We start from the raw sequence: 24,560 nt of genomic DNA, 5'->3' as shown, positions 1-24,560 counted from the left end.
TTATTTACAAAATATTATTCTCTAACGCGCGTTCACGCAGCTTCTGCGTCATGATGCTCTCGTGAACGTGCATTGGACATTAATATTTTGTAAATAAAGTGATTTAAAATGTTTTCAATCAAACAAAGAATTTGTGGCGCTCATAAAATTTAGATTAAACCACTGGAGTCACATGGACTACTATATTGATGTCTTTCTGGGGCATGAAAGTGGTAGTTGCATAGCCTGTCAATGAAGGGACAGAAAACCTTTGGATTTCATAAAAAATATCTTCATTCCAAAGATGAACGAAAGTACAGGTTTGGAATGACATGAGTAATTAATGACATAATTTTAATTTTTGGGTAAACTAACTCTTTATGCTGCATCTATGTACAAACAGCTTTAGTTAATTTCTCTTTATATTAACACATCATCGGGATGTTTTGGACAAGGCTTTTTCTACCACAGATATTGAGAGGGAACATGTCTATTGAGCCTTCAGGAGCGCAGCTTTAAGCTTCAGCCATTTTGCAGTTCAGTAAGCTCAAATTAAACAAATACAGACCTTTTCACTTTGAAAGACCTTTCACTTTAACAGCGTGTGCTCACTGCCAAAAATTCCTTTGCATCAACTGAAAAAATTCTTGTGTCAGCAGGTTTGTAATTTGCTTCTTGATTTATGTTTATCTTACACTCTCCTCCCAGTATACATTACCAAAATCTTTCTCATACCTAACATTCAAAAATGTTAAGATTTTTTGTAAGTTTTCAGTTAGTGAAAAACCAGTCTGACCAGCCAAACCCCCACACCTATGACAAAAACTGAGCTCATGTAATAAAAACCGAAAGTCTTACATTATTGGTTAGTGTATATAAGACAGAGACAAGACCATCATTTTGTCTTTTAAAAAGAGCAGCGGAGTCACTGAATCAACTTGTGAGTATTATATAGTACATTCTTAATTTGAGTTATTGTAGACCATGTTTTTTAAAGTTTAAGTAAAATGTATTTAAAATTCTATCATGTTTCTCTAATATTTATGTTTAAATATTATATAATATGGATGCATAAATATTATTACATATTGCATAAGTAGACAAATGAAAAAGAAATTTTAAAATTAATATTTTGAAACATTTGAATGAGTTATAACTCTTTAGATGATGACCATAGAGAATGTATGTCTTACAATCAATATTATTATTAAAATATTACCTCAAAGAAAACTACAAGGCTTTGAAGCAAGAGATGGAGGACCATGATGAAAGTAGTGATATTCAGAGGTAAATTGAAATCAAATTCTGAAGAGAAAATGATTTTATATGTTTATGTTTTAAATACCTTATGAATAAGTTTGTTTTGTGTAACAATAGGAATAAAAGAACATACAATGATAAAGAAGAAGAAGAAAATGAAGGTATGGAAGTTAATTCATTTTAATCATTTATGTGTATTCATGCTTTGATGTGCAATTTCTCAGTTCATGGGTAAAACTTTAAGTCGTGTGTGGGATGATTTCCCTAAAACCTGTAAACACTGGCTCTATGGCACCTTGATTTGCACATCACAAAAAGGCAAAAACAGCAACATTGTCTTAACCAGTTGCATGCGTTTGTGGCAGGACCATCTGTTTGCAGATAAAGGATTTAAAGACAAAATAAGCTGACATTATATTTTCAATTGATGGGGAGAAAAATTACATGATTCATCTTTAACAAAAGCACTGATCTTTAATCTCTTTTCCAAATATTCTCCTCCCTCAGGTCACATTAGATTCACTGATGTAAGCCCGCACTCGGTACGCTTAGAGTGAATATGAACTAAAATGTGCTTTTAATATACTATCTCTGTATTTAAAAAATGTATAGTTGCCACTTATAGTACACTTGAACCCATAGTGTGCTACAAGTGGTATCTAAATACTTTTTTTAAATACAGAGATAGTATATTAAATAAGTACATTTTAGTTCATATTTTATGCTGTCTCAAAATAACACAGTTGAGTATACTTAGATGTTCTTAAGATTATCTTAAGTAGTACTAAAGAAGATTTTTTTAGTATATTAAGTACAAAATTAGTGCACAAAAATAGAGCACTTTAAGTATTATAGAAATGTACTTTTTTTTCACCTGGGTTACGGGTGTGGAACGTCATGAGGATAATTAATGACAGAATTTTCATTTTTGGGTGAACTAACTCTTTAAATTTGAAAACACTCCTCAATGATACAATATGTATACTCTCTATAAACAAGAGTGCTGTTGTTCTGAATAATGCATGGAATAATTAAATTATTGAAAAATAATTCTCAATTGCGTACCCAAGGAGCTTGAATGAATCAGTGTCTTTGAACAAATCATCTGAGTGAATGATTCATTGACTCACTCATAAAGACTTGTCACCACCAACAATATAACTTATATAAAAAGTCGTTATTTATTCTTTGTGTTTACTCATGTATTGTCCCCCCCCCCGAAGCAATACCAGCGCCTGAGAATTTTGAATATGTGTCAAAGGATGCAACAACTGTTCAGTTAAATTGGACACCACCTCAAAAAATGGATCCCAGTCTCTACAAATTTCAAGTGATTATGTATAAAAATGAAGAGAAAACAGAATCAGTCACTGTGAAATCAAATGAAAAAAACATTTTAATAGAAGATCTTCTTCCTGCTACTGAATACAAAGCTACAATAAACGTGATACTGAATAATGGCAAACAGAGTGATCCAGCCGTTTTAATCATCCACACAAGTAAGTGACTGTATTAGGATCCTGCGCATTTACAGCCAATGCATTTTCATAATTCTTAGCCAATGCACAAATGGAATTGCTATGCACAAAATGATATGTTTTATAATCCCCTACAGAGCCACTCCCACCTGAAAACATACAGATCAAAAATGATGCAACTTCAGTTTATCTGAAATGGACTGATCCTATTATTGATGACAACATTCCTCACGGATTCAGGGTGATGTGGAGAAGTGAATCCGATGCAATGGAATCGTTCACAGATGAGGCAGAGTTAAATGTGTCAAGTTTAAGACCAGGAACTGAATATTCCTTTTCTGTCTGCACTATAGTTGAGTTAAATGGCACAAAAGTTGAGAGTACTCCAGTTAAAATCACACACTGCACAGGTGAGTTACTGAGATTTTTCCTAATCAAATGATAAGGCCAATATGACCTTGCTGAAAAGACCAGCATGAAACATCCATACTGATCTAGGTTGGTTTATGCTGTGCTATGCTTGTGCTAGTTTGGTGCTTTCTGTTGCTCAAACAGTATAGCATAATGCTAATAATGTCAAGGGCACATGTTCAGTCCTCAAGAAATACATGAACTGATATCCTGAATGCAGTTTAAATTGTTCAAAGGAGTGTGAATACAAAAGGAAAGCTAGTTATGAAGCTTGTTTGGGGCACCAGAATCCAAAACATACAGTATTTGCTGGTCTTTTCAGCAGAGAATCAAGCATTTCACATTACTTACCATGATTTGAAACATTTTATATATTAAATTGTATAACCTTGCATTTCAGACATAAATATGGAATTTGTGTTAAGAGAACTGGGACTACAAAACCACTTGAAGAATAAACTGACTTTACAGTCTGTGTTGGAATTAAAGAAACCATCAGATGAGGACCAAACTGCACATAGTCTCAGATCTTTGCCATGGCTTTTCCTCAGAAAGCTCATGATGGTCAATTCATCAGCCAGAATTATAAAATGTGCCTCTAAAACAGCTAACTCTGGTAACTCAGGTGTCTATGAAGAACAGAAAGGAATCCATCTGCTAGATTTGATCACAGCTCTGTTTCACTGTGCCGATCCTTTCCTACAGCAAGAGATGGCTCTAAAAATGTCAATGTGTCAGTTCTCTGTGCCTTTGCTGCTGCCAAACTGTGACACGAAGGAGTGCACTCTGATGTTTTGGGCCTTGAGGGACATAACTAAGCAGTTTAGATCTTATTCATTGGATGAGGACAGTTTGGAGGAAAACAGTATTGTGTTAACTGATTTGCCCCTGATCTCTTTCGTCAGACTAGGAAAAAGCAGTGTGTCCAAATCTGAGTTTCTAAACAAACTCCTCAGCAACAATCAGCATCATCACGACACGTTTTTCCACAAGGAACTGGAAAATGGGAACATTTCAAGAAAGATCTCTAATGGTCTTGTTGAAATGAGCTGGTATCTCCCTGGGGGAAAGAAAGCTATTGACAAATTTAAAGAGCCAGTAGCTGTAGCTAATCTCCGTGGGGATATTTCTGACTTTAAGGCCCAATTCACCTTCTTGAGCCAAACATCCTCTGCAGTTTTTCTGTTCTGTGATGATTTGGACTCAAATCAGACATTTCTGCAATCGCTGCAAATTAGATCAAAATTGGTTCTGATTTGTACCACAGACAGTTCAACATCAGAAGACAATTTGACAACAAAGTTCAAACCATACTCAAAAATCCTTAGGGATAGAAACATGAATGATTTTAAGTTTGTTGATAGACTACAGAAAGCTGTTGTTGATATACTTGCAGATTCAACTAAAATGAGTATTGAAAAGATGTCAAAGATCGCACCAGATCTGGGGATTCTTGTCGATGAAAACAATCCCATCTGTCAAAATGCAAAGAAAAGGGCAGACCTGATCACACAAGACATCACAAATATACCAGAATACAAAATGAAGGAACTGTCATTGCAAGATCGAATATGGAAAGAGTTATCCAAACTGGAGAAAGAGATGTGTCGCCTCAAAGCAAAGAAACAAAACATTGAGCACTACAAGAGTGAACTTAAAAGTCAAATCCAAAAACTACGAAAGCAACAAGGAAGCAACGACATGAGAGAAACAATGTATCAATTCATCTCTGGCCTGAGCTGCTCCCCAGAAGAGCAGTTATATTTTCTCAAATGGCTGAAAATAAATTTAGATCATCTAACAACAAAGCACCAGTCAAGGCTTGATGAGCAGTATAGGGAAGTATGTAATAATCCCAAAGAAGATAAAGATAAAGATCTCAGAGATCTGGAAAATGAGATTGCCAGCAGCTCTTTAGGAGTCCAACACTTCATGAGAGAGTTGAGTCAACTCTATGAATCAACACACTCCCAAAAAAATAAGAAGCACACTGCCCTGAAGAAGCTGCCAGAAATATGTGCTCAATTGATGCTGACTGGGTTTCCTCTAGAACTTATTGATGGAGACGCATCAAACATTCCATTGACGTGGATTAGAGATGTGCTTACAGCACTTAACAAACTGACAGCACCTCACAACAGAATACGAGTTGTTACAGTTTTAGGAGTTCAAAGCACTGGGAAGTCTACTCTCCTCAACACAATGTTTGGAATTCAGTTTGCTGTTAGCAGTGGAAGATGCACAAGAGGCGCCTTCATGCTTCTAATAGGCGTATCTGAGGAATTCAGATCAGAGCTTCAATGTGACTATATCCTTGTGATTGACACAGAGGGGTTAAAATCTCCAGAGTTGGCGAAACTAGCTGATAGTTATGAGCATGATAATGAACTTGCGACTGTGGTTGTTGGGCTTAGTGATATTACTATTGTCAACATTGCCATGGAAAATGCTACTGAAATGAAAGGCACTTTGCAAATTGTTGTCCATGCCTTTCTCCGCATGAAAGAGGTGGGGAAAAGGCCCTGTTGTCATTTTGTGCATCAAAACACTGCAGATGTTGCTGTGTATGAAAAGACCTTGAGAGAGAGAAAGATTGTCTTGAAACAACTAGATGAAATGACACAAGCAGCTGCTAAAATGGAGAAAATTGACAACAAGAAGTTTACAGACATTCTAGAGTACAACATTGATGAAAACAATTGGTACATACCTGGATTGTGGCTTGGAGTTCCCCCAATGGCACCTGTTAGTACCGGTTACAGTGAGGAGGTGAGTAAGTTGAAAGATGGGTTACTTAACATTTTTAAAGCAACAAAAGTCCCAGCACAGAATTTCATGGAATTCGAAGAATGGATACAAAGTCTCTGGAAGGCTGTCCAGTTTGAAAACTTTATTTTCAGTTTTCGCAACAGCCTCGTCGCTGAAGCCTACTCCAAACTTTGTGTTGAGTTTAACACTTGGGAATGGGCCTTCAAGAAGCATATGATTGGCTGGTACACAAAATCTGAAACCAAAATCAGTAACACAAGTGTAATGTCAGTGCGGTCAAAAAACACACTTAATATTGACACAGTAGTGGCTGATTTAAAACATGAAGCTACTAAAGAGCTTGACAAAGAGGAGGAAAGACTTTTAGGTAAAATACAGCAGTACTTTGAAAGCGAGGATGAAAATGTTCATCTTGTCGAAAATTACAAGGAGGACTTTGTAAATAGTGCAAAGGGCCTTAGAAGGGAGACTGAAACAGATCTACGAAACAAACTGGAGAATGCTGCTTTGATACAGAAGGGAATTGAAAAGGTGGAACTTATAAAGCAAAATCAAAGGGATACCATGAAAGAAAAAGTGCTCAACTTGATCAGTGTCTGCAGAAATACAAAAAACAAGCTCTCTGATAGTCAACTAAATGAGGAATTTAAAAAAATGTGGGATGACACTGTGAGGCAGTATTCCCTCACAGCTCTACCAAGACATGATTTGGGGAATGAAACATACAGACTCTTACACAGTAACTTGGAAACTAAAGGTGGAGCCGTACGTGAGATGCTATCAAATATCACCAGTCTAGATCAGTGTGGCACTGGACCTTTTTATGCAACGACTATAAAAATGAATATGTTTAAAAAACTCAAGAATTCCCTTCTGCCTATACCAAGGAATAAAAAACACAAACTCATACAAATGACATGCGAAAGAATAATAAATGAGAGCGAAATGTTAATTTTGTCTAAAACAAGGACAAAATCAGACTATGTTAGCGCTGACATACAAGAACTGTTGTGCTTCATTGAAAAAAAATTAGAAAACTGCAAGGATCCACAGATAAGCCCTGAAAATGCAGCATCTCTCAAGATCCACATTTGCGGGATTGCAGCAAGAGCTTTCCAGAAAATGCATGATGACTACATACAGAGAACTGACCCTTTGACATCTCTTGAAAGGTTCAAGGAGCAATGGTTAGCTGACTTTAAAGACCTCTACTACCAACGTGACCAGTGTCAGAACAAAGCAGAGATGTGTGCCATGCAATGCTTTGCCCCTGCTGTGATGGAATACATCCAGAAACGTCTTGGACATGACATTGTGGAGGAAATGTTGACAGGAAAAACAGCTGTTGATTTTAGCACACGGACATATTTCCAGTTTTCACTTTTAAAACAACTGCTTCAGGATGAAGACTTCAACACTATATTCAAGTTTGTGAAATACTATAAGAAGTTTGTAACTGAGTGGATTTCAGAGAAGATCATTGAACATTTTTCAAAGGATGATGCTTTTCTCAAGTTAGAGATGAAACATTTGAACGCAATTGTCAGCAAACTAGAAACAGCTATTGAAAGTGAAAAAAGCATGACAAACAACAGCAACAATTTTGTGACCAATGTCTTCAACTGCCTTGATGAAGAGTTAGTGACACCAATTGACAACCTTAATGCAACTCTGGTTTTAAACAACTCGGACCCTGCTGAGTTTGCAGATTGTCTTAAATCATCTATAGACAAAATGCATCAGGCCTTAGAAGATCAGCTACGGGGAGAAAGTGAAATAAGGGAAAAGCTAGCCAAACTCTCAATGAACAGACCTCAAGAGGTTATCTTTAGAAGAGTATTTGGCTGTGGAAAAAAGTGTCCATTCTGCAAAGCACCTTGTGAAGCTGGAGGAAAAGAACATAGTGAACATTTTGCCTCAGTTCATCGCCCACAGGGCATTGGTAAACATAAGTGGACTAGCACAAGAAAACTAGTCCCTGACATATGCTCTTCTCTTGTTGCTAGTAAAGGGGATTTCCGAAATAAAGACACAGGGTATCAGTGGCATCCAAATAAGGAATACAGACAGATCTACCCAGACTGGAGGATACAGCCTGACACTAGTATTGAGGCCACTGACTTCTGGAAGTACATCTTTGCTAAGTACAACACAAAATTTGCTGAAAAATACAATGCTGAACCAGCAGACATACCTCGTGATTGGTATAACATCTCTGTACATCAGGCAAATAAATGCTTGGAAGATACATTCTTATTGAAATCACAAAAATAAATAAAATGGATGATAAATAACAGAAATAGAGGTGAACTGGTGAAGTACTCAAGTTACCGACCAGGCAATTAAGTCTGAGTAAAGAATCCTAGCTTACAGAGATTTAAAACACTGTACAGCATATTCCTATAGATAACTAGTTTTTGCTGAATGACAATTGTGGTAGATTTTCCCCTACGCACCTGACTTAAGTTTACCTGGGGCATCTCTAGTTGACACCCAAGCATCTACAGTCGACACCTAATAATATTTATTTTCTAGCACTGCGTCTACAAAAACTGCGCAGCAAAAACCCAGACAGACTCCAGACATTTCCTTCGAATATATGTTAATCATAGCCAGAGGACCTCGTATCAATCACAGAGAATCCCACCAGCTAAAAGAATGCCATTGTTTATATAGGATAAGAGCATGGCAAAGCATTCTACAATATATTATGTCAAACTCTTCTGTTACTAGGTAAAAGCAACATTTGCCCATGGGTATATTAGTTTGTTAGTCTCGCATAGCTAGACATTCAGACTGACAGCAGAAAGTCTGGACTCCATCGCAGATGTTTGACTGACATGTAATGCAACCAATCACAGTTCATTTGGTTCTGAGTCATGTTTAGGGGCTTGAAAATGTCCTACAATAACAGACCGGCATGCATCTAATAAATTATTCAGTCAAGAACATTGTGCAAGTTGCGAACTTCACATACTTTTGAAAATCCAGCTTTTAGTTGATGCTGATAAGCGCTTATTCTCACAGTTGTAAACACGAAGGCGTTCTTCTTCTCCAAGGGGGTTTGGCATCACGGCATTTGTTTTCAGACGAACCGTTAAAGAATGCAACATGCATGTCTCCCGGACATCCTGTAGAATTCAACCAACCAGATGATGACTTTGAAACTCCTGAAGTGTTTCCAGATAAGTGTTCCATATACATCAGATGTTCAGCCAACGGTCCTTGGGTGTGACGTCTGAGGCTAAGACTAGTTTGTTGATTACTCTGTAATGGGGCTATTATATTTAGATAGTTGTCTAGTATGTCCCTAAGTTATATTTTTCTTTTGTTATATTTGGACACACTGACTTAGGCCCAAGGTTTGGGGACATTTAGGTTTCAAAAGCGTATAAATGTTATTCCTGCAAGAAAAATAAATGTTAGTTTTGATTAATTGAAAATTCCATCATACAGTCAATCATTTTTTGTACATTGCCATCTACTAAATAAATTACTTAACCACAATACTGGTTAACAGTGTATATATATATATATATATATATATATATATATATATATATATATATATATATATATATATATATATATATATATATATATATATATATATATATGTGTACATAAATTATGTTAACCTGTGGTCGCGGTGAACAATGTCCCCGTGTCCCCCTGCCTCTCGGTGCCCCCCGGATGCCCTTGACTGGGTCGTCCGGTTTTGCCTGGGGCCCAGAGCGTTTACTTTGAAAAAATTAGAGTGTTCAAAGCAGGCCGCCCGTCGCCGCTGAATACCGCAGCTAGGAATAATGGAATAGGACTCCGGTTCTATTTTGTGGGTTTCTGGAACCCGGTGTCATGATTGAGAGGGATGGCCGGGGGCATTTGTATTGCGCCGCTAGAGGTGAAATTCTTGGAGCAAGACGGACGAGAGCGAAAGCATTTGCCAAGAATGTTTTCATTAATCAAGAACGAAAGTCGGAGGTTCGAAGACGATCAGATACCGTCGTAGTTCCAAACGTAAACTATGCCAACCCGCGATCCGGTGGCGTTATTTCCCACGACCCTCCGAGCAGCGTGCCGGGAAACCAAGAGTCTTTGGGTTCCGGGGGGAGTATGGTTGCAAAGCTGAAACTTAAAGGAATTGACGGAAGGGCACCACCTGCGGCTTAATTTGACTCAACACGGTAAACCTCACCCGGCCCGGACATGGAAAGGATTGACAGATTGACAGCTCTTTCTCGATTCTGTGGTTGGTGGTGCATGGCCGTTCTTAGTTGGTGGAGCAATTTGTCTGGTTCATTCCGATAACGAACGAGACTCCGGCATGCTAAATAGTTACTAAATAGTTATCTTGGCATAGTTAAATAACAAGAGTTCAGTACATGGAAATGACATACAGTGAGTCTCAAACACCGTCGTTTCCTCCTTCTTATGTAAATCTCATTTGTTTAAAAGACCTCCGACGAACAGGCGAATCTCAACATAACACCGACTGTTACATAACAGTCGGGGTGTACGCCCCCAATATTTGCATATGCCAGCTCATGTTCAAGCATTAGACAAGGGCAGAACGTCTGGATGTGCACAGCTGAATCATCAGACTAGGTAAGCAAGCAAAGACAACAGCGAAAAATGGCAGATGGAGCAATAACTGACAGGATCCATGATATCATGATATTTTTAGTGATATTTGTAAATTGTCTTTCTAAATTTTTCATTAGCATGTTGCTAATGTACTGTTAAATGTGGTTAAAGTTACCATTGTTTCTTACTGTATTCACAGAGACAAGACTGTCGTTATTTTCATTTTTTAAATACTTGCAGTCTGTATAATTCATAAACACAACTTCATTCGTTATAAATCTCTCCAACAGTGTGTAATGTTAGCTTTAGCCACGGAGTAGAGCCCTGCGCGGGACTGATTTCCTCAACCCGCACCCACCCGCTCCCGCTGAATATCTGACCAGGACCGCCCGCTCCCGCAACCCGCGTGTTCCACTCCCGCCCTCGCCCGCAATGTTTGTGTCCAAACCCGCCCGCTCCCGCGGACTTTCTCTCAAAGCTTTTGAAAATAGGCCTAAACAAATACTCTCAGACTAAATTCGTTCAAGTTAACATCCAGAATAACAGACTTTAAACATGATTGCGTTTAAATAAGATGAAGTAGCCGCAAAACCAAAGCACCACACGTGATAAAAAATATCGGGTATTTTTTATTAGCGTTATGAAACATTAACCGTATATACTCCATATAATTTACTGAAGGAAAAGAATATTGCTGACTGACTGCGGTCGCAGACTTGTGCGTCTTTCTTTTATGATCCGCCCACACACACACTGAATGCCCTCTCTGACGGTGCACTAGATCATGCGAAAATGCTCAAAATAAAACGGGCGAATTTTAAGAATTGTTTCCAAGTGTCTGACTTGCTTTGCTTTTGTCAAGTAAAGAGCCGCTTTAATTTTCTTCTCATCATCTTCATTTGTTGACTCCGTTTCTATTACACGCCAAATCCCACCATTCCCCACGGGTCTCCCGCAAAGTTTTCTGACCGCCCACTCCCGCCCGCAGCAAAGGTAAAACCGTCCCTTCCCGCGAGATTTGCGTGTGGTCCCGCGGGTCCTGCGGGAGCCCAAACCCAATGCAGCCCTCTACCACGGAGCACTATCAAACTCATTCAGAATCAAATGTAAACATCCAAATTAAATACCATACTTACGTGATTAGACATCATGACGAACGTGACGAACACTTTGTAAAGATCCATTTTGAGGGTTATATTAGCTGTGTGAACTTTGTTTATGCTGTTAAAGGCAAGCACGAGCTCCGTGGGCGGGGAGCGTGAGCATTTAAAGGGGCCGCAGCCTAAATCGGCTCATATTTAATGATGCCCCAAAATAGGCAGTTAAAAAAATTAATAAAAAAAAATCTATGGGGTATTTTGAGCTGAAACTTCACAGACACATTCAGGGGACACCTTAGACTTATATTACATCTTTTAAAATGACGTTCTACGGCACCTTTAACATTATGTATATATATGTATGTACTGTCATTGTTTAAAGGAAACAAAACGAATGGCCTTCTGTAACATAGTTAACGGTCTTTGTACCATTTCAGGCTTTAAAGTAGCTGAGAGTTTTCTTTTCCACTGTAAATGCACTCTAGAAAATCTCTTAAACTGTGCATGTGTGTCAATGTCATGTTTTAAATGTTTTATGATTTAGTATTTGTCGATTTAATGTGTGAAGAACATAATGTAAAAAAAAGAAACAAATAACTGAATAACAATGAAAAACAATTACTGAATATAATTATAGTTATACCTATAAAGAAAAACACTTACCCATATGCATGTACAGAGTTTACAATATTACTGTCAGCATCCTACCTCCTGTAGTTGGTCTCCATGCCTCTAGAGGTCCCCTATATTCCCCTCTGCCTTAGTTCTTCCTCGTGTGTCCTTGTTACCGTTATCCAGGTCACCTGTGCCTTGTTTCCCCTAGGGTATTTCAGTTGTGTTTTTTGCTTAATTGACCATGTCAATCACAGTAACGATTACCTACACCCAACCCTGATCCCTAAACCTACCTGTCACTGGTAACGTCAGCCAATGAAATTAGTTGCAGGGTGAGGATTTCTGCTGAACCGTTTGGGGGAAAAAATCACGCATGTTGTTTTCCCCCTTGTTCCTCACTTGGTTTTTGAGTCTTAGCTATGCGTTTCCTGCTTTGTTCCAAGCTACCTCAAGTAGATTGTTAATGTTCTCTGGTTTTGTTAATGTCCTCTGTCCGTGGATTTTTTTTTTCTTGCAAAGACCCTTTTTTTAATTTTATTTTTATTTATTTATTTTTAATAAATCTACATTGCCTGGAGTACTGTCTTGTGTTTCGTTTGGGTCCAACATTACTGCCTCTGTGCCTAAGTGGTAGATCTCTCAAACCACCACACCAGAGACCAGAATTCAAGCCTGGCTTGTGACATGTACTAAAACTGCACTCAAATATATTTAATTTTTCAAAGCATTAATGGGCAACCACAATCCTAAATTATATTAAAAAAAAGATTCATTTAAAGGCTAAACCTATATTTTAAGTACAACCTAATACTGATGAAAAAGTTTTCTGTTTATAGTAAAAACAAAAATGCTGAATGGCATCTACAGGAGGACACTAACTAAAGCTAAGAAATAATGACATAAAGGAGAGATATAGGATTGCAAGATAATTTAGGATTTAATTCAGTTTAACATGACAAAAGATCACATATTTAAAACGTTTAGGCTACTTTGTAGTGGAAAAATAAACTTTAAACACAGGACAGTATATGCATATCCAAAATTGTACAGTGTAATATGAAATTGTGCCATGTCACATCTCTACAGTAGAAACTGACATCACAGCAACAAAATGTTAAAGAGTCCTCAATATACTCATTTACAGGTTCATAGTTTTATTTAAAGGAGTCTGCTATAGAATAGTATAAATTTAAATCACAAGTTATTCTGTGTAAATAACAAATAACTTGTCAGTAAACATTGTAGGTATGACTCATAACTCAATCATTTGTTTGGAATGTATGGCACCAAACCTAATTTTAGGGAGTTTTTCAAAGAAGCTTTATATCTCTCCACCCATGACAGGAATGACACTCCAGTCAATTCCCTCTCCACCCATGACGAGAACTGAGCTCATGTATTCAAAATTTAATGCATTTCCCTAACTACGGTTTAATGCATGGGAATGTCTTTATATTGGACACAGACAAACTCAGACTGCCTTTTAAGTCTCAAGGAAGATGCATCCCTTAAGCTACACTATGTAAATTAAACTGTGAGTATTATAATTATGTAATATTTCCAGTGTTTTTTTAAACAGTTTAAAGAATATATAACCTTGTTCCTCTTAATGTTAGCTAAATATTTATTTTCATTATGTATACATACAGAATATGAAAATCTAGATGTGCTATATGCAAACTGTAATCATGCTCCCTACATCTAACATCGTACATGAACATTAGATGATGTCCATAGAGAACCTTTAAATTAACATCACTGTTACCCTAAAGAAAACTGCCAGGTTCTGAAGCAAGAGATGGAAGACCCTGATCAATATAGAAACTTTCAAAGGTAAACTCAACTGGAATCAAATACTGCTTAGAGAGAAAATTATTTCTAAATTTATATTTAAATACATTGTGAAAGGATAATTTTAGAATAAGTGTGTTGTGCAAAAATAGGAACACAAGAAGATATGTGCATACGCAAGAAGAAATTCAAGGTAAAGAAATACATTCATTTGTGTCATTTACATGTTTCCATTCTTGAATGTGTCCATTCTCTACATGCAGAGATATATGGCAACTCTGTCCTTCTTTCTTTCTTTCTTGTCAGTAAAGAGCAAATCTTTGTATTAGATTCATGTTTTTAATAATTCTCTTTTACACTAGATTAACTCTTTAAGCATTTTACATTTAAAGGTGAAGTATGTCATTTCTTTCTTTTCTATGTTAAATACGGTCTGCTTTATCATTTTAACATGCAGAAAGAGCATTATTTAAAATCATTATTTAAAAACAAAAAATCATATTCTTTAATCAAAATGTCTTCCCCTCCTCTTGCAACAACGTCTCTAATGACGTGTTTACTGGAGAGGGTGGGACAACCTGTCACTCACATGAGATCACAGCAATAGCAAATAACTATAGGGGTGTGACGAGACAGGTATCTCACGAGACGAGACGAGACTCGAGATTGAGTTCACGAGACGAGACAAGATTTTTACACACTATTTTCAAGAAATCCTCAATGGCGAAAAACATGACTAGAAAAAATATTCTGCAGGTGTATTTGAAATGTTTTAACTAATCATCTTGTAATGAATGTCATTTCAGTTCTACTTTCTAAGTATCATATGCAGTAAAAGACAACAATACTCAAGTACTGTAAAAGGTTTTGCCACTAACTCAACTGACTGGCTTCTCTCCTGTATGATTTCAGTCTCTTCAGACCTTACTGTACATGATTAATGAGCTTCTACAACTTTTGACCTCCTAACTGAACTCCTTTCCACAAACTGATCATAGAAATAAATAAAGTATGAATAAAAATGGTAACACTTTACAATAAGGTCTCATTTATTAACATTAATGTATTAACCAACATTAACTAACAATGAGCAATATCTTTGCTACAGTATTTATTAATCTTTGTTTATGTTAGTTAATAAAAATAGTCATTCATTGTTAGTTCATGATAGTTCACAGTGCATTAACTAAAGTTAACAAATGAAACCTTATTGTTTGTGCTTAATAAGATTAAGAGAAAACTCTTATTCATTTTTATGGTAACACTTTACAATAAGTGCAACCATAATCGCACTCTCTCAATATTCAAAGTGCAAATAAGACCAAATGTTTCTTTGATAAAGAGCTGAGAAATGGTTAACTACACTGCCCAGCCTAAAATAGCTTTCATATTGAGAGATATTTGCATTCATCAGGGAGCCGCTTTCAAAATGCGGGGTATTGACATCGCGTTTGAATGCGCGCTTGCGTTTACTTTCACTTTCAGCAATCGCGAGTACTCTGTGAATATGGATCGGCGACGACCGTTATCCAACTGAATTTAATGTTTTTTTATTTAAATACAAAGCAAAACGACAGGAGAGGCGTAATGTAAAGGTAGCGGTGGCATATTTTTTCCTAATCATCCTAAACACTCTGTCATGGCAATATCACAAGACTACTTTTCGCCTCGACGAGAAATCTCGTCACACCCCAACAAATAACGGCGATCCAATCAATTCCTCATGGACAAAATTAAGCCCTGCCCTACAATGTTTTTCTTGTTCAAGAAGCTGTTTTACAGTAGGAAAGAAAAGGCAATCACCAACTTCCATTTAATGCTGACTTAAAAATAATTGTTTAATTAATTTATTAACCACCAGGTCACATTAGATTCACTGATATAGGCCCGCACTCAGTGCGCTTAGAATGGGGAGATCCAGATGTGGCTGCGAATGGACAACAAAAATTCCAAATCAAATGGAAACATGAGGAAAGAACATTTTCTGAAACAACACATGAAAATCATTTTGAGATAAAATCTCTTTTACCGGACACGACTTACAACATCACAGTAGTGACAACTGAAGACAACTCCAGGGGTTTCTCTGCAACTGTGCATACAGGTATATTTCTATCTACATTTCTAAAGTACATTATACCGTAGATTTGTGTTTACTTTTTTTTCCCTTCCTGAAGCAATACCAGCACCTGAGTATTTTTAATATGTCTCAGTGGACACAACAACTATATTATTAAAATGGACATCACCTCATAAATTGGATCCCAGATTTTACAAATTCCAAGTGATACTGTATAAAAATGAAGAAGAAAAACAATCAGTTGACGTGAAATCAAATTCAAATGAAACTTTAATGGTAGGCCTTCTTCCTGCCACTGAATACAGAGCTACAGTAAACACAATACTGGATGATGACAAACAAAGTGAACCAGCAGTTTTAATGGTCTATACAAGTAAGTTGCTTCAGGAGCCTATAGTGAATTAATTCTCATAACACTTAGCTGAGAATGCACAATTAAAATTCAGAGCACAAAATGAAATGGTGTTTTATAATCTCTGCAGAGCCACTCCCACCCGAAAATTTGCAAATAAAACATGGTGCTACTTCTGCTTATCTGAAATGGACTGATCCCATCACTGATGAAAAGATCAAGCACAGATTCCGGGTGGTCTGGAGTGACGAAATCAATACAATACAATCATTTACAGATAAGGAAGAAGAAAATGTATTAAGTTTACAACCAGGAACTAAATATACCTTCTCTGTCTACACTTTCTTTGAATCAAATGATGAAGTTCATGAGAGCCTTCCTGTAAAACTCACACGATGCACAAGTAAGTTACTATTTTTGTCTATATCAAATAATAATAATAAAGTCAATACTACCTTGATAAAAAAATACCACCTTGGAACATCCACCATGAGTTTGGTCACTGTAGAACCAAATGTCAAATGTAACAACAGTCAAATGTACTAAATCACTTAGTAATTACTGAAATTTCATTGCACTTAATAGAAATTGTGTTGCAGTCAAAAGTGGAGGCAGATAAACATGAACTGAAATTAAATAAGTTCATAGTACTTATTATTATTGGGATTATAATAAGTACTTATTATTATTAAGGATTGAGGCAATTGACTGTTCATTGAGTATTTGGATTTACAGTTTGTATTGGTGTTTTCTACAGCTCAGACAGTAGAGCATGGTGCTAACAATGCCAAGGTCATGGGTTAAACAAGCTGGTCTTTTCAGCAGAGGAAAAATTTGACACAATCGTTTCTTACCAAGCAGATAAATAAACTGCATGACCTTGCATTGCAGATGTAAATATGGAATCTGTATTAGTGGAATTGGGACTACAACGCCATCTGAGGGATAAACTGACATTAAAATCTGTGTTGGAATTAAGAAAACCATCAGATGAGGATCAAACTGCACTCAGTTTTAGATCTTTGCCGTGGCTTTTTCTTGGAAAGCTCATGATGGTCAATTCATCAGCGAGAATTATAAAATGTGCTTCAAAGAGTAACTCTGAAACACCTGAACAGAAAAGCATCAATATCATTAAGTCATCTACTGATGTTTTCAGAAATCAGCAAGGAATCAATCCACTAGATCTGATCACAGCTCTGTTCCACTGTGCCGATCCTTTCCTACAGCAAGAAATGGCTCTAAAAATGTCACTGTGTCAGTTCTCTGTGCCTTTGCTGCTGCCAAACTGTGACACGAAGGAGTGCACTCTGATGCTTTGGGCCTTGAGGGACAAAACAAAGCAGTTTAGATCTTATTCATTGGATGAGGACAGTTTGGAGGAAAACAGTATTGTGTTAACTGATTTGCCCCTGATCTCTTTCGTCAGACTAGGAAAAAGTGATTTGTCCAAATCTGAGTTTCTAAACAAACTCCTCAGCAACAATCAGCAAAATCATGACACTTTTGTTCATAGGAAACTGGTAAATGGGAACATTCCAAGAAAGATCTCTAACGGTCTTGTTGAAATGAGCTGGTATCTCCCTGCAGGGGCAAAGAGAAACATTGACATTTTCAAAGAACCTGTAGCTGTGGCTAATCTCCGTGTGTCACGGATCCCTTGTCCCCAGAACTCCATTTCCCAAGATCCTCGTGTTTCTTCACCTGCACTCACTTCCCTCGTCAGCTCCTCATCATCACTCATCACCTGCACCTGGACTCCATCATCAGCACTGCCTTTATCATGGACTCACTCCCTTCACTCCCTGTCCGATCTTGTTGTGTGTTAGATGTGTGTTGCTTGTAATCTCCTGTGTTCTTTATTAAAATCCCGCTATTGTGGAAGTCCGTGTTCGCCTCGTCTCTCCTACTACAGCCACATGTAACACCGTGGGGATATTTCTGATTTTGAGGTTCAATTTGCCTTCCTGAGCCAAACATCCTCTGCAGTTTTTCTGTTCTGTGATGATTTGGATTCAAATCAGACATTTCTGAATTCCCTGCAACTCAAATCAACATTGGTTCTGGTTTGCACCACAAACAGTCTAACTTTAAGAGACAGTTTGTCGCATATTAAGCTTAAACCACACTCAGTAATCTTCAAAGATGAGAACATGAATGATGCGGAATTTGTTGTTATACTACAGAAGTCTGTTGCTAAAATACTTGCAGATTCCATAAAAGTGAGCATTAATAGAGATGTCAAAGGTTGCACCAGATCTGGGGATTATTGTAGATGAAAACAATCCCATTTGTCAAAATGCAAAGAAAATGGCAGACAGAATCACAGAAGACATCAAAAATATATCTGAATATAAAGTGAAGGAACTCCCTTTGCAAGGGAAATTGTGGAAAGAGTTGTCCAAACTGGAGAAAGAGATGTGTCGACTTAAAAAGGCAAAGAAACAAAACATTGAGCACTACAAGAGTGAACTTAAAGGTCAAATCCAAATTCTGAGAAAGAAGCAAGGAAGCAACGACATGAAAGAAGCAATATCCCACTTCATTTCAGGCCTCAGATGCCCCCAGAATGAACAGCTATATTTTCTCAAATGGATGAAGATCAATTTGTATCATCTTACAAGAAAGCACCAGTCAAGGCTTGAGAAGCAATATATCGTCGCTGTCCGATGAAAACCACGTATGTCCATTTTGCCGATTTTGAGATTTTTCGACGGATTGAATGTCCAGGTTCATTTCCGTATACTGTATGCTTCGCATATCTAAATGGCCAATGAAAAGTTGTGAAATCATGTCATCTGATTTTCACGTATATCCATTTGGTGTCAAAGCTGTCAATCACGCCGCGTATCTCCCGCCCTGTGGAAGCATCTCGCCGGTCTCGTGAAGTTTCATCGAAGCTCAGCACTGGATAGCCGAATAACACTGTGAGGTTACATTGCCAAATAAACATAGCCTGGTGAGACAATGACTTTCCTTTATCGAGGTAAACGTTTCCCCCCTGACGTACGTCTAGGAGTGACAAAATTACGGTAGGACTGTGCAAACAAAGCATCTGTCTAGCATTACCATGTCAGTGTATTGACTCATTGTCCCTTCATAGTTTGCAAGAGACATTTAATAAATTTATAATTAATATATGTAACACAGTTCGTAGATGTGGGAAGAAGGAGGCGGGAACCGGCGAACGTTCAACAAAACTTTAATTCAAAATAAACAAAGAACAAAACGAAAGTAATGCCGGCAGACCCTCGCGGACGTCTGCAGGCCACACAAACATAATAAAACATAACGTAAAGTCCAGGCCTGGTCCTCTCTCGTCCTCCACGGTCGTCGCTCCTCCTTTTATGCTCCCGGAGCTCCTCCGTGAGAGACTCAAGGCCGGTGCGCTTCCCAGGTGATGCTCGTTATCACTTGCGTCACCGGCCTTGCGCAGTTCCCTCATGGCTCTCGCCCGCCCTGGGCGCCACAATATTAAATAAAATAAGCGTATTTAATAAAACTAAGACGTAGGCTATTTAATAAACTGAGCGTATTCATCTGTCAATATGAAACGCGACTTGGCCATTCTAATTAATGATCGGAAGAACGCGTATAGACCACCGTTACTGTAAAATATGCACGTATGTCCATTTAAACTCAATTTTGGTCAAATGTGGATTATATCATTACACTGGCAAGAATATGGTTACATGTAAAGATGCCGTACCAAGTATGACAACGCTACATTCAACTGCTTTTGAAATACGGTGTTTTTTTCACTTCCTGAAAAGTAACCGTTTTGGACATACGTGAGTTTCATCGGGCAGCGACGATATGGAAGTATGTAAGGATCTTACAGAAGACAAAGAACGTCTCAGGGATCTGGAAAATGAGATTGCCAGCAGCTCTTTAGGAATTCAACACTTTATGAGAGAGTTAAGTCAACTTTATGAGTCAGCACACTTCCAAGGAAATTGTGAGTACAGTTACCTGAAGAAACTGCCAGAAATATGTGCTCAACTGATGCTGACTGGGTTTCCTCTAGAACTTATTGATGGAGACGCATCAAACATTCCATTGACGTGGATTAGAGATGTGCTTACAGCACTTAACAAACTTACAACACCTCACAACAGGATACGAGTTGTTACAGTTTTAGGAATTCAAAGCACTGGGAAGTCTACTCTCCTCAACACAATGTTTGGAATTCAGTTTGCTGTTAGCAGTGGAAGATGCACAAGAGGCGCCTTCATGCTTCTAATAGGCGTATCTGAGGAATTCAGATCAGAGCTTCAATGTGACTATATCCTTGTGATTGACACAGAGGGGTTAAAATCAAACCTAGAAAAGCAAATTGATAGTTACGAGCATGATAATGAACTTGCGACTGTGGTTGTTGGTCTTAGTGACATCACTATTGTCAACATTGCCATGGAAAATGCAACAGAAATGAAAGATACATTGCAAATCATTGTCCATGCCTTTCTCCGCATGAAAGAGGTGGGGAAAAGGCCCTGTTGTCATTTTGTGCATCAAAACACAGCAGATGTTGGTGTGCATGAAAAGACTATGAGAGAAAGAAAGATTCTCTTGAAACAACTAGATGAAATGACACAAGCAGCTGCTAAAATGGAAAAAAAGGGCAACAACAGGAAGTTTACAGACATTCTAGAGTATAACATTGATGGAAACAATTGGTACATACCTGGATTGTGGCTTGGAGTTCCCCCAATGGCTCCTGTTAGTACCGGTTACAGTGAAGAGGTGAATAACTTCAAGAAAGGCATACTTGAGGTTTTCAAGGCAACAAAAGTCCCAGCACAGGATTTTATGGAATTTGAAGAAATGATACGAAGTCTCTGGAAGGCTGTCCAGTTTGAAAACTTTATTTTCAGTTTTCGCAATAGCCTTGTTGCTGAAGCCTACTCCAAACTTTGTATTGAGTTTAACACTTGGGAATGGGCCTTCAAGAAGCACATGATTTCTTGGTACACAAAATCTGAAACCAAAATCACTAACATGATCGTAATGTCAGTGCGGTCAACAGATGCACTTACCATTGATGGCATGTTAGCTGACTTGAAACTTGAAGCTGCTGCTGAGCTCGACAAAGAGGAGAAAATTCTTTTTGATAAAATTGAGCAATACTTTGAAAACAAGGAGGCAAATGTGCATCTTGTTGAAAATCAGAAGGAGAACTTTTTAAATAGTGCAAGGGCCTTTGAAGGGAGACTGTAATGTATTTAAAGAACAAACTGGAGAATGCTGTTTTGCTACAGAAGGGAATTGCAAAGGTGGAAATTATTAAGCAAAATCAAAGGGATACCATGAAAGACAAAGTGCTCAATTTGATCAGCATCTTCAGGAAGAGAAGAAACAGTCTCTCTGAAAGTGAACTAGATGAGGAATTTGAAAAAATGTGGGATGACATTGTAAAGAAGTATTCCTTCACAGCTCTACCAAGGCAAGATGTGGTGAAGGAAACCTACAGACTTTTACACAGTAACTTGGAAATGAAAAGTGGAGCAGTACGTGAGATGCTATCAAATATCATCAGTCTAGATCAGTGTGGCACTAGACCCTTTTTGCAAAGGCTGAAACAGGGAATATATCTCAAACATTCTCAGATTATCTTCTACCTGAACAAAGGGATAAAAGAAACTATTTAACACAATTGGTATGTGAAAGAATAATCAATAACAGCAAAACATTCATTAGTTGTAGGACAAGAGCAAAATCGGACTACGTTAGCACTGACATACAAGGCCTATTATGCTTCATTGACAAAAATATGGAAAACTCCAAGGGTCCACAGATAAACCCTGAAATTGAAGCATCTCTCAAGATCCACATTTACGGGATTGCAGCAAGAGCTTTCCAGAAAATGCATGATGACTACATACAGAGAAACTGACACATTAAAATCTCTGGAAAGGTTCAAGGAGCAATGGTTAGCTGACTTTAAAGACCTCTACTACCAACGAGACCAGTGTCAGAGCAAAGCAGAGATATGTGCCCGGCAATGCTTCGCCCCTGCTGTGATGGATTACATCCAGAAACATCTTGGACCTGACATTGTGGATGAAATGTTGACAGGAAAAACAGCTGTTGATTTTAGCACACGGTCATTTTTCCAGTTTTCACTTTTAAAAAAGCTGCTTCAGGATGAAGACTTCAACAATATTTTGGAGTATGTGGAAAACGATGAGAAATTTGTAACTGAGTGGATTTCAGAGAGGATTATTGAACATTTTTCAAAGGATGATGCTTTTCTCAAGTTAGAGATGAAACATTTGGATGTAATCATCAACAAACTCAAGGAAGCTGTAAGAGCAGAGAAAGAGGCAGATATCCACCGTAGTAATGACGTTCAAGTAAGAACAAACATCCACAGTTTTGTGACCAAAGTCTTCAGAAGTCTTAATAAAGAGCTGGTCATACCAACTGACACCCTCAGTGCAACTCTGGTTTTAAACAACTCTAACCCTGCTGAGTTTGCAGAGTGCCTTATATCAGCAATAGACAAAGTGCATCAAAGCTTAAAAGATCAGTTATATAGAGAAAACGATGTAAGGGAAAAACTAACCAGACTCTCACTGAACAGACCTCAAGAGGAGCTCTTCAACAGAGTGTTTGGCTGTGGGAAAAAGTGTCCGTTCTGCAAAGCACCGTGTGAAGCTGGAGGAAAAGAACATACTGAACATTTTGTCTCTATCCATCATCCACAAGGCATTGGTAACTGTAGGTGGATTCGAGATGGAAAAATAATTCCTGACATATGCTCATCTCTTGTTGTCAGTAAAAAAGAATTCTGCCATCAAGACACAGGAAATGAGTGGCATCCATATAAAGAATACAGACAATTCTATCCAGACTGGAGGATTCAGCCTGACACTAGTATTGAGGCCACTGACTTCTGGAAGTACATTTTTGCTAAGTACAACACAAAATTTGCTGTAAGATACAATGCTGGACCAGCGGACATACCTCGTGATTGGTATAACATCTCTGTACATCAGGCAAATAAAAGCTTGGAAGATACATTCTTAGTGAGAACACACCCAAAAAATAATGCCTAATGTAGGACAATATCAACACAAGTAGAGTTGAACTGGAGCAGTACTCAGCCACTGAGCAAATTACTTGACTTGACCCTGGCTTACCCAGGTGGATGTACATTTTTCTTTAGATAACATTGTATGTGTGACACCAGAGGGCTGTTTCATAAAACAAGATTAGAAAACAAGCCAGGCTTATTTTACTTAGTCAGACTTGTTGTCAGCGAATTCTGTTTCATAAAACAAACTTAAATTAGTTCAAACTCAGTTACCCTGGCAACTTATGCTGGGAAACTAGCCTAGTCTGGAGCAGGCTAACTGTCAGGCTAAGCTGAGCTTCTCTAACACTGACCAATAGGAACGCAATGATATTACAGCTGACTCTCTCACATACAATTTTTTGACTTTATTAACATATATATATATATATATATATATATATATATATATATATATATATATATATATATATATATATATATATATATATATATATATGTGTGTGTGTGTGTGTGTGTGTGTGTGTATATATATATATATATATATATATATATATACACACATTTACTAAATATTGGTGAATACAAATATTGGTGTAAGTGGTTTTTTTTTTTAATTAAAAGGTAAGTATGATGAACCAAAACATTTAAAGAGAAGTAATTTCTTAAAACTTAAGTGTTATATAGCCCACTGAATCATTCTCAGACTTAATACTGACAACAATGGAAGCACTTGAGAGAGAACTGTCAGAGACTTATTTCTTAGCACAGAAGAATACAAGAGGATTACCAAATCATTGTTTTAAGTGTGAAAATATAGCAAAAGTAACACAGAAATTCAAAATCAATAGACCTGTGACAAGGCCCCTGAAACAATCAGGCCTTCATTTGTAAGCTTTCATTAAGTGATGAGTGATTTTTTTGCTAGACAAAGAGCAGGAGAAGTGAGTGTCTCAGAGCCAGCAAAAGCTATGAAAAGAGTGACAGAGTAAGATGCAGCCTGCTGAAGTGGCATGCATGGTTGTTGTCCACACTGGAACTACCCACTGTAGTCAAAGCACAATAAAGTCTGCTAGCCTTTTCCAAGGCCCAAATTTAATCT

The 24,560-nt window shown here is 37.6% G+C and overlaps 1 protein-coding gene and 1 pseudogene across 1 annotated transcript; both read left to right on the top strand.

The window, feature by feature from the left end:
• The first annotated feature begins 1,093 nt into the window (after positions 1–1,093).
• LOC125275726 (interferon-induced very large GTPase 1-like) lies at positions 1,094–9,413 on the top strand. The gene is made up of 5 exons (XM_048202940.1): positions 1,094–1,266; positions 1,357–1,400; positions 2,463–2,738; positions 2,855–3,127; positions 3,529–9,413. The coding sequence occupies exons 1-5, from the start codon at positions 1,160–1,162 to the stop codon at positions 8,169–8,171; spliced, it is 5,343 nt and encodes a 1,780-aa protein (XP_048058897.1). The 5' UTR covers positions 1,094–1,159; the 3' UTR covers positions 8,172–9,413.
• Positions 9,414–9,752: 339 nt separating this feature from the next.
• On the top strand, positions 9,753–23,835 carry LOC125276251 (annotated as a pseudogene).
• The last annotated feature ends 725 nt before the right edge of the window (positions 23,836–24,560 follow it).

Source organism: Megalobrama amblycephala, linkage group LG9 (genome assembly GCF_018812025.1).
Source record: "Megalobrama amblycephala isolate DHTTF-2021 linkage group LG9, ASM1881202v1, whole genome shotgun sequence".
Lineage (NCBI taxonomy): Eukaryota > Metazoa > Chordata > Actinopteri > Cypriniformes > Xenocyprididae > Megalobrama > Megalobrama amblycephala.
This window is presented reverse-complemented; position numbering and strand designations above follow the sequence as displayed.